This window comes from Pygoscelis adeliae, unplaced genomic scaffold, assembly GCF_000699105.1.
Source record: "Pygoscelis adeliae isolate BGI_AS28 unplaced genomic scaffold, ASM69910v1 Scaffold71, whole genome shotgun sequence".
Lineage (NCBI taxonomy): Eukaryota > Metazoa > Chordata > Aves > Sphenisciformes > Spheniscidae > Pygoscelis > Pygoscelis adeliae.
In genome coordinates this window covers 2,765,756-2,779,439 of record NW_008824356.1, presented here as the reverse complement: position 1 = coordinate 2,779,439, position 13,684 = coordinate 2,765,756, and the positions used below count along the sequence as shown (strand labels likewise).

The following is a 13,684-nucleotide window of genomic DNA, read 5'->3' as shown; positions in this document are numbered from 1 at the left end:
TGAAGAGGCACTAAAGTCAAATTAAAAAGTGCAAAACTACAGTATTAAACGTATATTGTTTCCAGAAGCATTCACAATAGTTTAAGCTTTGTACAACAGAAAAAGCAGTGCTTCCCCTCTCCGTCTTCAATGACAATACACTCAAGTGCAAGGAAAGAGCAAATTCTAATTAACAGATTATTATACTGCACTTAAGTATTATGTAACTCTACCCTTATTATCAAACAGGGTGTTTTTCAACACCATAACAGCAGCTTTTAGAGAAGTTAAAACATTCACTTTTTAACAGTTTCATAAAATACAAAGTGATGGGGGTTGCTTTGTTTTCAGCAATGTTTCCTGGTATCAGAAGAAAAACAAAGGAATGAGCATTAGAGTGTGAGAAATAAAATTCAGCTGTCAAACTGAAATCCAGCCAATTTTTTTTAAGGCGCCTTTTTGGAGCACTCTTAAATCTGTTTGTTGCTATGCCTGAAGGGTTTGAATGTTTCCCCCACAGTTTCAAAGCTTGGAAATCCCCTTCGAACCCTTATAAGCAGGAAGGCTTTTCTCAGTATTGTGTATGGTATCACTATGTACTCTGGATTGCATACAATTTGTTTGCCCTCTGTTATACGCTTCTAGAGTTAACAAATAATCCAGGAGTCACAAACTCCTGTGGCTGTAGCCTTCAGAGATACAGTCACAAACAGGAAGATAGTCGCAGGCACATTGACGACCTGGCCGAGATGTGCTGTGTGTTGCCTCTTCGCAGTCCTACGTCAACAGCAGGCAGTGTTGTCGCAGGACTTGTTCCTGCCTGCCTACATCAGACAGCACAGGGTCAGTCACAAGGACAATGCGAAACTTGGACTTCAACAATCCAGGCAGTGCACTTCTGAAATGTCCTTCCTGAGCACACTTAACATGGAGGGAGGAACAAGCAGTTTGTGCTGGTGTCCTCAGTGGAAAAATGCCCTCATCTTTGCAAAGCTGCCATCATAAGCACAAGAGTATAGAAATGGGCCATACCAAGCTTTCTTTTAAAACAAACAAAAAGACCTTGCACAGGCAGAAATATTTTGAATTCACAGTGCTTTCAAAATTAAAAGCGCTATTTTGGAACTTTTTCATCTTAGGGTAAACCACCTAAAAGAATGCTAAACCAGGGAAAGATTGACTGGAATGCTTAAATACAATGTAACGGGCATTATAGGAAGACGGTGGAATAATATAAAAGCAATGCATCATGAACTTCATAGAAAAGACAGCAAACCAAGTAAGCGAGGCAGACTAGCACTTAATTACAGACAGTCCATAACATCCACGTGGAAAAATGCTACATGAATATCAGACAGCTGGATATACCTCCATGCTGCTTTCTCTGCTATGCTGGTACAAATGTTTGAAACAAATCTGAACAAGGAACTGATCTAGCTGAAAAAACACCCACAAGAAAACAAAACATTATTTTGTCATCTAGGTTTGTGCCCTGCTTACCATGGCTGCTCACGTGTTCCCTGGCACACTTGCAGGGGCCAAAGGAGGCAGGAATGAACAGCTGGCAGGGTGGTAAGGCTAGTTATGCTAGTTTAAAAAAAAAAAAAAAAAAAAAAGAAATCACACTGGCACCAAATGCTTATGCTAACTAATATTTGCCGTCTCAAGAGAAACAGCAGCTATTCTGGGGGACTGAATGGCACCACATGTTCTCCCCCTATTTTGGTATTTCTAGAATTTCCAGAGAATTATAAACCTATGCACCCAGCATCTGTACACTGTAAGATGGTTGAACCGATCACTAAAAATTGTGCAAACCCTATGGAATAATATGATCTGGTAGAGGTTAATGTGCACACCTTTTGCAGAAGAGTATCTCTAAAAATTCTTTCCTTGTGTCAATGAAAATGTAGGTAAAATAGAACCAGATGGCATTAATTAGATTTTCAAAAAACCTGACATAAGACTTCATAACAAGCTACTAAAACACTGAACTAGTTATAGCATTAAAAAAAGGCAGAAAAGAAAAAACAAAGCATCATGCTAAAAAATTAGCAGCATCTTTCAAAGTTCTGTACTAATTCCCATATATATGAAATATTTTACAGATATTTAGGAAAGAGTATGGCACAGAAGAAGCCGAACCAATGACAAATACAAAACCAAATTAAATTTAGCATCAGAAAGATGAAACAATGCATAATATAGGAAGAAAGTGCACTTATATTTTACAGATTTCTGGAGGAACTGTATCAACTTAGATGATCATCATAGCGTAATGAAAACATCTGCTCAAATTGCTGAGGTTCTAAAACAAATCTAATCAAATCCTAAGAGATACAGCATTGGATAGATAACGTGAAATTATTGTAACTTGTTAAGCTATTCTGATTATCATAAATTATAATGAAGTCCTATATTAGACAATTCCACATAGGCCTCTGCAGCATCAGAAGAATCTGTCTTTGACCACGGCTGGAGACCAGCTCCTCAACTTAGACGGACCTTTGGTGACGTACCAAAGGACCAAATGGTAAAGGACCATTCAAGAATGCTTACGTTCCAAGAGCTAACATTTCAAAGTGTCTTAAATCAACATGTGCTCACACTAATTTTATTTTAGAAGTATTATGACAGAACTTAGCAATATTCAGAGACAGTGAACACTTAAAAAAAGGATGGTAGTGTATGCAGTCTGCATTACATAAACATGTCTCAAGAGCCTACTTAGTGGAATGCATGAGCTGCAAGTGAAGGACTGTGTGTCCAAGAGGTTCCTGATAAAATAATCTCCTTAAAAACCAGCTACTCAGATAATTCAGACTAGTTTGATACTTTAGTTAAAAGTTACTGTTCTGACTTCAAGTTTATGGTCCTGTCTGCCTCTGTGATCAGCTAATGAATGGGAAAAAGAAATACTTTATCAAGGTATGCCATTCTTAAACCTTGGTGAAATTCTTCAATTTCTTCTATTTCTCTCTATTTCTTCTTATATGTTCTAGCTAATGTAAGGAAGATAAAGATCTGAAAAAAATCATTGCATCAGCAAACCATGTTTGTATTTTGCTTAGCAAGATCTCGAGATGATATACAGTGGAAACAAGTTAAGGTTAGCAACTGCATTTTAACCAAGCAACTGGTGTTAAAAAAAATAAGATTAGAACCAGATTTTTCTTACTTGATTGCACGAACTGGAATATGAAGAATGTATCGTGTTAGGAGAATTTCCAAATACAGAGGTGACAAAGTAGTAGTTTAAAAAGACTGTGGGGGACAACGCAACAGGTTTAGACACTGGATTGGAAGAAAGGAGCATTCTTGTGTTGCAGGGTGACCTAATTTTGCTGCATAACCATTTGATGGCAAGAGAGACCAAGTGACCTGAACAAAATCCCAACTCATTCCTTGCTATATGAATTGAGAAAAGGAGGACTGTGGACCACCCCAGAAGATCTGACCCACCCCCAAGAAAGATTCTCTAACACTGAGGTAATTGAGGGAAAGAAATATGCACTGAATTTATACTGTTTTCATCTAGAGCTATTTCTTGCCGCTAAGGAAGCAGCTAAGTCTTTTATCCTGCTGCCAAAAGACGCTCTGTGCTTCTGTTTGCTTCCATTATCAAGAGCCTCTGGGGAAAGGGAAGATGCAAAAGAAACCTTAGAAAAATTCCAACTGCCTTTGTCTCTCACCACCCATTTCCCATTCGGTCTCCCCTCTTCCCCTCCTTTTCCTTCCTCCCAGAAGTTCCCTCCCCTCTAGAAGATCATATCACAAGAAGAGTGTAACATCCACCCTGAATTACATGGAGGCAGGAGGACAGAAAATAAGGAGGATAAAGGCTGCAGCTTGGGCTGCAGTGCTCTCAGACTCTGAGCAGTCTACTACGGCAATTCTCTCAACACCTGCCATAAACCATTACCTGTCTTTATTCTGTGCTTACTAGACCTACAAGATTCAGTAGTGGATCAAGCTCTGAGGCTAGTGTTCTCTCTAACCCCCAAACTAAGTCTAGTTCTAGCCAAAACACTGCAACTGAAACAAACCCACAGATAATCCTGAGCCCCACTCAGACAAGCTCTCCTCTATCCTTGTGGATGTTCCAAGATCTAGCAGTAAACTTGGGTCTTAAGGTAATGCAGGATTCTGTCCTACTGAATACTAACCCTATCGTGAGTGAGTCCAGTGGCCCATATTTAGTATGTGGCCTAACCACAGCCATATTAAGCAAGTACTTCAAGTATTTTAACTCCCAAATATCAACTCTTACCCCAGTCTTATCCATAGCCCAACACCAACACATGCATGAGCTGCAAGTGAAGGACTGTGTGTCCAAGAGGTTCCTGATAAAATAATCTCCTTAAAAACCAGCTACTCAGATAATTCAGACTAGTTTGATACTTTAGTTAAAAGTTACTGTTCTGACTTCAAGTTTATGGTCCTGTCTGCCTCTGTGATCAGCTAATGAATGGGAAAAAGAAATACTTTATCAAGGTATGCCATTCTTAAACCTTGGTGAAATTCTTCAATTTCTTCTATTTCTCTCTATTTCTTCTTATATGTTCTAGCTAATGTAAGGAAGATAAAGATCTGAAAAAAATCATTGCATCAGCAAACCATGTTTGTATTTTGCTTAGCAAGATCTCGAGATGATATACAGTGGAAACAAGTTAAGGTTAGCAACTGCATTTTAACCAAGCAACTGGTGTTAAAAAAAATAAGATTAGAACCAGATTTTTCTTACTTGATTGCACGAACTGGAATATGAAGAATGTATCGTGTTAGGAGAATTTCCAAATACAGAGGTGACAAAGTAGTAGTTTAAAAAGACTGTGGGGGACAACGCAACAGGTTTAGACACTGGATTGGAAGAAAGGAGCATTCTTGTGTTGCAGGGTGACCTAATTTTGCTGCATAACCATTTGATGGCAAGAGAGACCAAGTGACCTGAACAAAATCCCAACTCATTCCTTGCTATATGAATTGAGAAAAGGAGGACTGTGGACCACCCCAGAAGATCTGACCCACCCCCAAGAAAGATTCTCTAACACTGAGGTAATTGAGGGAAAGAAATATGCACTGAATTTATACTGTTTTCATCTAGAGCTATTTCTTGCCGCTAAGGAAGCAGCTAAGTCTTTTATCCTGCTGCCAAAAGACGCTCTGTGCTTCTGTTTGCTTCCATTATCAAGAGCCTCTGGGGAAAGGGAAGATGCAAAAGAAACCTTAGAAAAATTCCAACTGCCTTTGTCTCTCACCACCCATTTCCCATTCGGTCTCCCCTCTTCCCCTCCTTTTCCTTCCTCCCAGAAGTTCCCTCCCCTCTAAGATCATATCTCACAAGAAGAGTGTAACATCCCCCCTGAATTACATGGAGGCAGGAGGACAGAAAATAAGGAGGATAAAGGCTGCAGCTTGGGCTGCAGTGCTCTCAGACTCTGAGCAGTCTACTACGGCAATTCTCTCAACACCTGCCATAAACCATTACCTGTCTTTATTCTGTGCTTACTAGACCTACAAGATTCATTAGTGGATCAAGCTCTGAGGCTAGTGTTCTCTCTAACCCCCAAACTAAGTCTAGTTCTAGCCAAAACACTGCAACTGAAACAAACCCACAGATAATCCTGAGCCCCACTCAGACAAGCTCTCCTCTATCCTTGTGGATGTTCCAAGATCTAGCAGTAAACTTGGGTCTTAAGGCAATGCAGGATTCTGTCCTACTGAATACTAACCCTATCGTGAGTGAGTCCAGTGGCCCATATTTAGTAGACATATTTAAAAAAAAAAAAAAAAAAAAAAAAAAAAAAAAAAAAAAAAAAGGCAGCTGTTCAACCCTATCTGCAAATGTTATCTCATCTTCATAGGTTTCCCTAGACCTATGCCAGGAGTCTTCAGGCTTGATATCAGTGCATTTAATTCTAATTGCAATGCTAACCCTATCCTTATCTACAAGCTAATGACCACATCCTTCCCATAACTAAAAATTAGCCACAAGGCAACGATGGACTTAGTCTTCAACCTGCTATTCTGCAAAACCTGTAGAATTAAACTGTTCAGCACTGGCCATCCTATACTCAAACAACAGCTATAAGCAAGTTTTTTGATCAGTGTTGTTTGCAGACTAGATAACACATTTGTCCTTACCAATGCCACCTCTAATTTAATGCTGTGGCCTAACCACAGCCATATTAAGCAAGTACTTCAAGTATTTTAACTCCCAAATATCAACTCTTACCCCAGTCTTATCCATAGCCCAACACCAACACGTACCCAAAAGGCTACCAATAAGCCCTTCATCTCCACTGGCATTAGCTACCTCTCAATCCTAATGAACTTGTAAGACTCCAACAATAACTCAAGTTCTCCAGCACCTGCTGTCCAAAACATTAATCACCAAACACCACAATTCCAGGACTTTCTAGATTCAGCAACAACAGGTTCTTCCATCCCAGCCATCCTGAAACCCCAGCCAACCTACAAGCCAGTAACTCATACCCATCCAAAAATAAGTCATAACTTGCTCATCTAAGCCAACCTCAGCATTCATCCTACTCTTGGGCCTCCAGGAGGAGGAGGAGGAAGGAAGGGGGGGGGGGGGGGGGGGAAGGCAAAAAACCTCACAAAGCTCAGCAATCTCTACCATCTTGAAGCCTAGGCTTAGCCCTAATCCTAACCCTAACTACAGCTTATCACCCCTATATCCCCCTCCAGAACTAACAGAAAGCTTTCAACCCATACTGGCACCAGCAGGATTCATCCTGCCAGCACAGTTCTTGCAGAAGCTAGGTCTGAATCCGAGTGCTGTCATTTTAAATCAAACCCTAGCAAAGTGACCCACCCTGCCACAGAACTGACAAGAGGACTTTCAGTCATTCCCACCTGAGAAGAAACTACAGGAACTGTTCCTACCCAAAACAGCCACCACCCCAGTGCAAGGGGCTTTGCAGCATTCAGCAACATGCCAAATTTTTGCACTCCTACTGTAGAGGACAAACACTTAACTGGGAATCTGATCCCTTTGCTGCAATGTGGCACATACCTGGGAGAGAAGGGGGCACATGAGCCCACGGGAGAAATTCCACCCAGCCTTCTCCTTCTTTCCATGTTTCCTCCCCTCAGAAAGTTCTTTGCTCCCTGGCAGTGACAGGGAGAACGTAACATATATGGGAATAGAGGTAGAGGAGGTAAACGGCACACATAGCCTTGGCTGTGGCACATGCTGTGCACACAGTATCAGCTGTTTGCTGGGAAGGGGTTTTCTCCCTGATCTTGTCAGGAGACACAGCAGGCCTAACTGAATTAACTAGCCTTCTCTTCCTCCCTGAGGTCAGGCAAAGAAGCCGTGATGGACAGCCATAATCACCCAGGCATCTCAGAGCAGGTAAGGGTTGCTCACCTTGGAAACAGCTCAAGTACAGGCAATTTAGCTGATTGACCACAAGTTGAGAGTCAACAAAGCAGGTAGAAGAAAGAGAAGATCACACTGGAAGTTGGGAGTGAAGGCCCTGCCAGATGAGGTTAGAGCAGACTGTGTCAGACACAGTTTTCTTAGAGTTTGGAGTACATAGGGGTTTTGGAAGTAATAAACTACTCCATTCAGAACAGGACTGACATATACCACACGGGGCTTTGGGGTAAATAATGGAGTTGGAGAACATGCACATGTGGAAGGAGAACCAAACCATTATAGAAAAGATAAGACATCAATCTAAAAGTAAGAGATAGCTTTATATTCAAGGCTCCTTGGAAACACCACAACCTCATTCAGTTGCAAAAATAACACTGAGATGAATGGATCACTTCCTCTCCCACCTCCGGTCTCTTATATTCTAGAAGAATATGTAAAACCCCTTTACACACTTAGCCCAGATCTAGTGTGGGGACTTTACATGCCCACAAACCCATCTCTTCCTGCCTTCTTGAGAGCACATACACATCTCCCATGTGCTTCTTTCCCCCTACACAACAGTCCTTTCACGCTTATCAGGAGTATGAAGTAGCCACGAAGGGAATGACGTTACTGCATTTGTGTATTTGAGAGAAACACCTGGGAGCAGCTGCGACATGAAAGTCATCACAGCAAAAGTTGATTCTGCCTCTCAGTATACCAATTATATTTTCTCAGGCTTAATGGCATAGCTCCCAATTAAATGCAGCCAGAGTAAACAGGCATCCGACCGAAAACATCATATAGACATTGGTACAAAAGGTGACAGTCTTGTTACAAGTGTTTTCTTTCTATGGCAGCCTGCAAGGTTGCAGCCCGCTATATTAGATCATCATATGACATCCTAATAGACCTTTCAGTAGTTGTGGATAAAGATCTGAATCGATGTCTATTTCTAATGTGTAACAGGTATTTCCTTACCACTGATAACCAGTTTTATAGTTCATGCAAGCCATCTTTTCAACATATTTGTTAATAGCGTTCACTACCATTCTGATGTACAAACCTAAGTTGTTTGATTTTCTTTCCTAAAACTAATTACAAAAAGGTATTTTTTTTTTAATCACAGCACAACAGACTACTTTTGGGAGATCCTCAACAAACCAAATCTTTGCTCCTAATTTTCTACTCAGATCGCATTTATTCTTAACTGAGAGAAATAAAATCAAATAAAGCGATGGTGCTGTTGCAAAAGTAAGACAAAAGACTATTCCTCAGTGAAAAAATAAAAAGATTCCAAATGCATTACATATTCAATTTGAAACATTGTTGGAAAAAAAAAATGTTTAGAGCTCAAAGCAACTCGAACTGTTTCCCTGAGTAATCATTTCATTGCAAGAAACACAGATGCACTAAAGAAAACTAGTTAGGAGAAAAGAAGGAATAGAAAGCTAAAATGTTTTCTATTTGAATTGCGGCTACTACAAAAAAGTGACTGACTGGAAAATGGAAAACCCCCTCTCAGATATACTTGCTTACATCCTATTTTCAGCCTCTTCACCTAGCTTCCCCTCTGGAAAACCCTGGCTGCAAGAGAAGCCACACAGTCTGGCATACCTAACATGGGCAGCATATTTTCATCACCACGTCTGCTTTGACAGCACAAAGGCAACTAAAAAGTCCCAAATTTATTTCTGGAAACCTCTGACACATCAGGACACTGTTTTGCCTCTACCCCCACATCCATGCTCAAAATTCACTGAGGGAGCAGACTTTAAGCTGTACAGCCAACAGTAAACGCAACGGGTTCATCCCCATTCAGCCTCCTGGTGACCGCCTGCCACAGAGAATGGGAACAAGGTCGACTTGGAACTAGCAAGTGGCTGGCCCCAGAGTGGTAAATGATGAAATTTCAGCTATCACACAGACTAACAAATTCTCCTGACATCAAAACTTAAAGTGGTGTATTGAGTCTTTGTTTCATTAGATTGCATTCATTTGATCAATCAGGTTCTCAAACAGGGGGAACATCATTTCCACTACTGCTCAGTTTGGGCGTGAATGTCGTGTTACCCAGACCTCCCTTCCTGAATCTCCCTGCCTTCAACTGGTACTGCTAGTCTAGCCCTGTGTACTTGACAAATTTGAAATTTTCAAGCCAGCAGTCACCACAGGGAACAGAAATGAAACTTCACAGACTAGACAGTTAACTGGTTAAGGAATTAAAAGTTTTGTTATTGTTGCTTTCTTTAATAAACCAACCTCAACCATAATTTTCACAAAGGCTTTTAGAGAACAGATAGAGTTAGTTGTACAATGTGCAATAAAAGACATGTTTTTTGTTTATCTTATAATATTATAGAACACCAGTACCCATTAAATACTTAAAATTATTGCTACATTTTTAAGGATAATTTTACTCCCTGCACAATTCACAGCTAGGTCAGCTAAAAGTCCTGAACTGAGGAGAAAATCCGTGTGGAAATTGGATGTTTGAACAATAGGCTGCATGTACTACAAGCACCCCAACACTACTTCAAATTTCTGTAACTGTTACACATGTGCAATGTCTGTGTCTGCAGAAAGCCTGAAGAATTAAACCTGGTGTCCTCTTCCATAGTTTCAGAACCTGTGCAGAACTGAGGTGCCAGCTGCAGCAAAATGACATCAACACTTACAAAGGTAAAGCAAAACCACCCTGAGATGTGGCGTGGGCTCCATCTAGCGGAGTCAGCTTCATTCTTTTTTTGCTGAACCACTAATCTCCACACTAAATGAGTAATAAACAGAACTGCAATATATTATAGTGTCTGGGAATTATGCCCTCTTATATGTTTACAATGACTTTTGAAAAGCTTGATACTCCTGGTGTATACTGTAATTATAAATATGAAAGTATATCTTTAAAATTGAGGGGTAGTTGGTTGGTGGGTTGTGAAAGTTGACCGAACAAAGATAATCGGTTCTTTATTGTTTCTGGCAAACAGCTGCCCAACTGAAAAATCAAATATTCAGCACATAAATGTAAGCTTCAGATATGATACTGAACTTAAGAAACTAGGACTTCCACTATTTTGCAACTTCAAAATACTAGATGCCTTATTTTGTTCTAGTTACTGGGTTTTATTCCATATTTAAAATTTAGCTTTTGAAGGATTAAAAGATTTCCATACCTCTTAAATTTTTTAATGTAAAAAAAAATATTACATTTTAATTATTTCAGTATCCATTAACAGTTGACTGAAAACATAAGAACAAAGACAATATGAAAGCACAGCACACACATAATTCCAAGATGCAAAACAAGACAGGCCTAACTTTCGTGGCCACCTCTGGATTTTTGTATGATCCCCCAGAACTATATCTTGAAAGAAAGAACAAACATCTTTTTTAATATCTATTTTATAAACACAACTAAAAAAGATACGTAGGATACTTCAGTATCTAATGGCCTATTAATGTTTAAAGCAAATAAAAAAAGATTCGTGGTGTTTTCAAAGTACCTGAACATTAATTGTATATTACCCTCCTAGCCAATGAACCTGACAGCGTGCAAGACCTACCTGTGGGCTTGTCTTTCTAAAAGTGTCAGTTCCATGTATCACGTCCCTTATTATTCTTTCTCTGAGATTATTATACTCCTCTTCGGTGAGGTTACTGTCCTCCAGCTGATGGTTGCAAACTGGGCACTGTCCGCTGTAATAATAGTGAAACAAGAAAATAAAAGGATAAAGGCTTTTAAATAAGATATACCTTAAATTTTACCAACTTATTGAGTGTCTCTGTATGAGCACAATTCTTTAAAAGAGCTGAACACAGTACAAGCATCAGAAAATTAGTTGTACTCTTTCTGGGATGCATCCAAAACCTACTAAAGTCACTAGAAGTGTTTTTATGTGATTTAGTGGGATCAGGATCAAAGATTTAACTCTAGAGATGTTTGAGGATTTAGGACTAAAACTCTGCACGAGAGCATGGGGGGAAAAAAAAAAGAGTATTTAAATATTCACCAGCATTTATTTAGGCCTTCAGAGATCAGAGTTCAATTCTCAGTATTACCACAAATTTCCACATCTCTAATATTTGAAAGTTTCCCTACTACACAGGAAAGTCACCATGGATACATACAGCCAGATCTCAATGTGGGAAGGTGATGCAGTTGCACTGGCCTGGCCAGAACATATGGATTAGCTGTAGGCATACTAGCTGAAGCTAGCAGGCAGGCCAAAGAGCCTTGGTCTACCTATAAATCCATTCCAAAGTGTTACAACAAGAAAAGGCACCAGTGAAATGCTCTGCTATTGTGCCACTCGCTGCTCCTACAAAAAAGCTAACTTATCTGTGCCTGGTTTATCAAGGTTTGGAATAACCAAACCTGCCACAGGTGTAGGAATAACCCTGGCCAAAAGAAGGAAAAAAAAAAACAAAACCCAGACAGACAGAAAAGGTAACATAAATCTGCTGTATGGCTGGAAAAGCAAATATCGAGCAAGACTGTCTTTTTTGTGCCTTGTCCTTCGCTGTCAGACTTCCCCTTATTTCTAGGCTAAGGCTGTTTGTTCAGATCTCTCCAAGGTGGTCAAAGTGGACAGACGGAGAGCAGAATGTGACTAAAACAGAAATACTGTTTGCTTTGAAAGCCCTCACCAATACTAAATCACACTGGCACTGCGTGTCTGTACGATGCCCGATTCCATCGGAGATTTTCCAATATCAGGCTGACTGCACCCAAATAGAAAGCAGCTTTACATTGCTATCTCCTGGTGACTAATCACTACTTGTTTCTTTACTGCTAAGAAACTTCCGTTCCTGCTCTGTAGTACAGGCTCATTATCGTCACATGGATCTAGGAATGCGGACTGCTGCAGATGAAAAAGCTTTGCAGCTACAGTCAGCCAATGCCATCATTTAGTGTTCGTTTCCCAGAGCCAGAAACACCACTCTATCATGCACAGCTGTGTCAGTGATTGTGTGACTGCACGCAGCACTGGGACAGTTTCCTTTATCATTCATTCACATTGTCCACTTCTCAGTACCTAGTCTCCCTGTTGCAGGGCCAGCAGCTACGGTAACAATTGTGGTTCTGCAATCTCAAATCATACATTGTTTTGTCTCTGACACAAACAAGAACTCTCAACTGATCTGTCCATGCATGTTTTTAATACTAAAAGATGAAAGAGACTGAAAATCCATCATAAAAGAAAAGATTACGGAATAGAGCAATAGGGGATGTGAAAAAAAGAGACCTCAAACTCTTTAGTTTCCTCAAGAGGAGTGCTGGCATGTCATAGCAGATCCTGAAAAATCTTCCAGAACAGTACAAGTGAGGCAACGCTACAGAGAACACACAGATGCATGCCAGCCAAGAGGCGCAACTTTTTGTCTAACCAACCTAGTACTGCAAAAACTCCCCAGCAGTGGGAAAGGCCATCAAAACAAACCACAACCACGAGAACCATGTCAACTGCTATGAGTTGGGTTTTTGTTCCTACAGCCTGCGAGCACAGCACACACATAATTCCAAGATGCAAAACAAGACAGGCCTAACTTCCATGGCCACCTCTGGATTTTTGTATGATCCCCCAGAACTATATCTTGAGAGAACAAACATCTTTCATGTCCCACAGCCACGACTGCTGCCCTAACACAGTCTGAAGGAAATCAAACTGGAACTGTCATCGCTTCTATGTCCCATTTGTTCATTCTTTTCTTTCCTAGTTGTCTCTCCCATTAGCCCCTATAAACTAAACACATAATCAACACAATGCACAACTCCATACCCAGGTCAAAAATCTATGTCATGCATCACTACCATGAACCTCTAGGCCCACCACAAAACCAGCAGGTAACAGTGGAGGACTGAGGTAAAACAACCTGCATCTCTGTGCTTGAATTGTGAACTACATTAACCTTCCCCCCCCCCAAAAAAAAAACTTATCTGAAAGTTTTGCAGATACACTTTCTAAAGACAAACCGATGTGCTACAAATGTACCTAGACTTCATGGTACACTTCTTGACTTGCATCTCTGATTGTGGGTTAAACCTAGAAATTTTCCAAGCTTAACTCTTTAATAACTACATGAAAAAGGAAAAAGAAATGGTCAGATAGGACATTAACGTACACTAAGGAAATTCACAGTCATAGAATCATAGAATCATAGAATCATTAAGGTTGGAATAGAGATGAGATCCAGCTTAGTCCAACCATCAACCCAACAACACCATGCCCACTAAACCATGTCCCTAAGCGCCGCATCTACCCGTCTTTTAAATACTTCCAGGGATGGTGACTCAACCACTTCCCTGGGCAGCCTGTT

At 40.3% G+C, this 13,684-nt stretch overlaps 1 protein-coding gene across 1 annotated transcript in view; it reads right to left on the bottom strand.

Annotated features, from left to right (window-relative positions):
* The window catches only part of KIAA0391 (KIAA0391 ortholog), a 60,107-nt gene that overhangs the window by 36,125 nt on the left and 10,298 nt on the right, over window positions 1-13,684 (bottom strand). Inside the window, exon 4 of the mRNA XM_009319369.1 lies at window positions 10,930-11,062. Within this exon, the coding sequence (XP_009317644.1) occupies window positions 10,930-11,062 (133 nt within the window). The remainder of the gene's footprint in view (window positions 1-10,929; window positions 11,063-13,684) is intronic.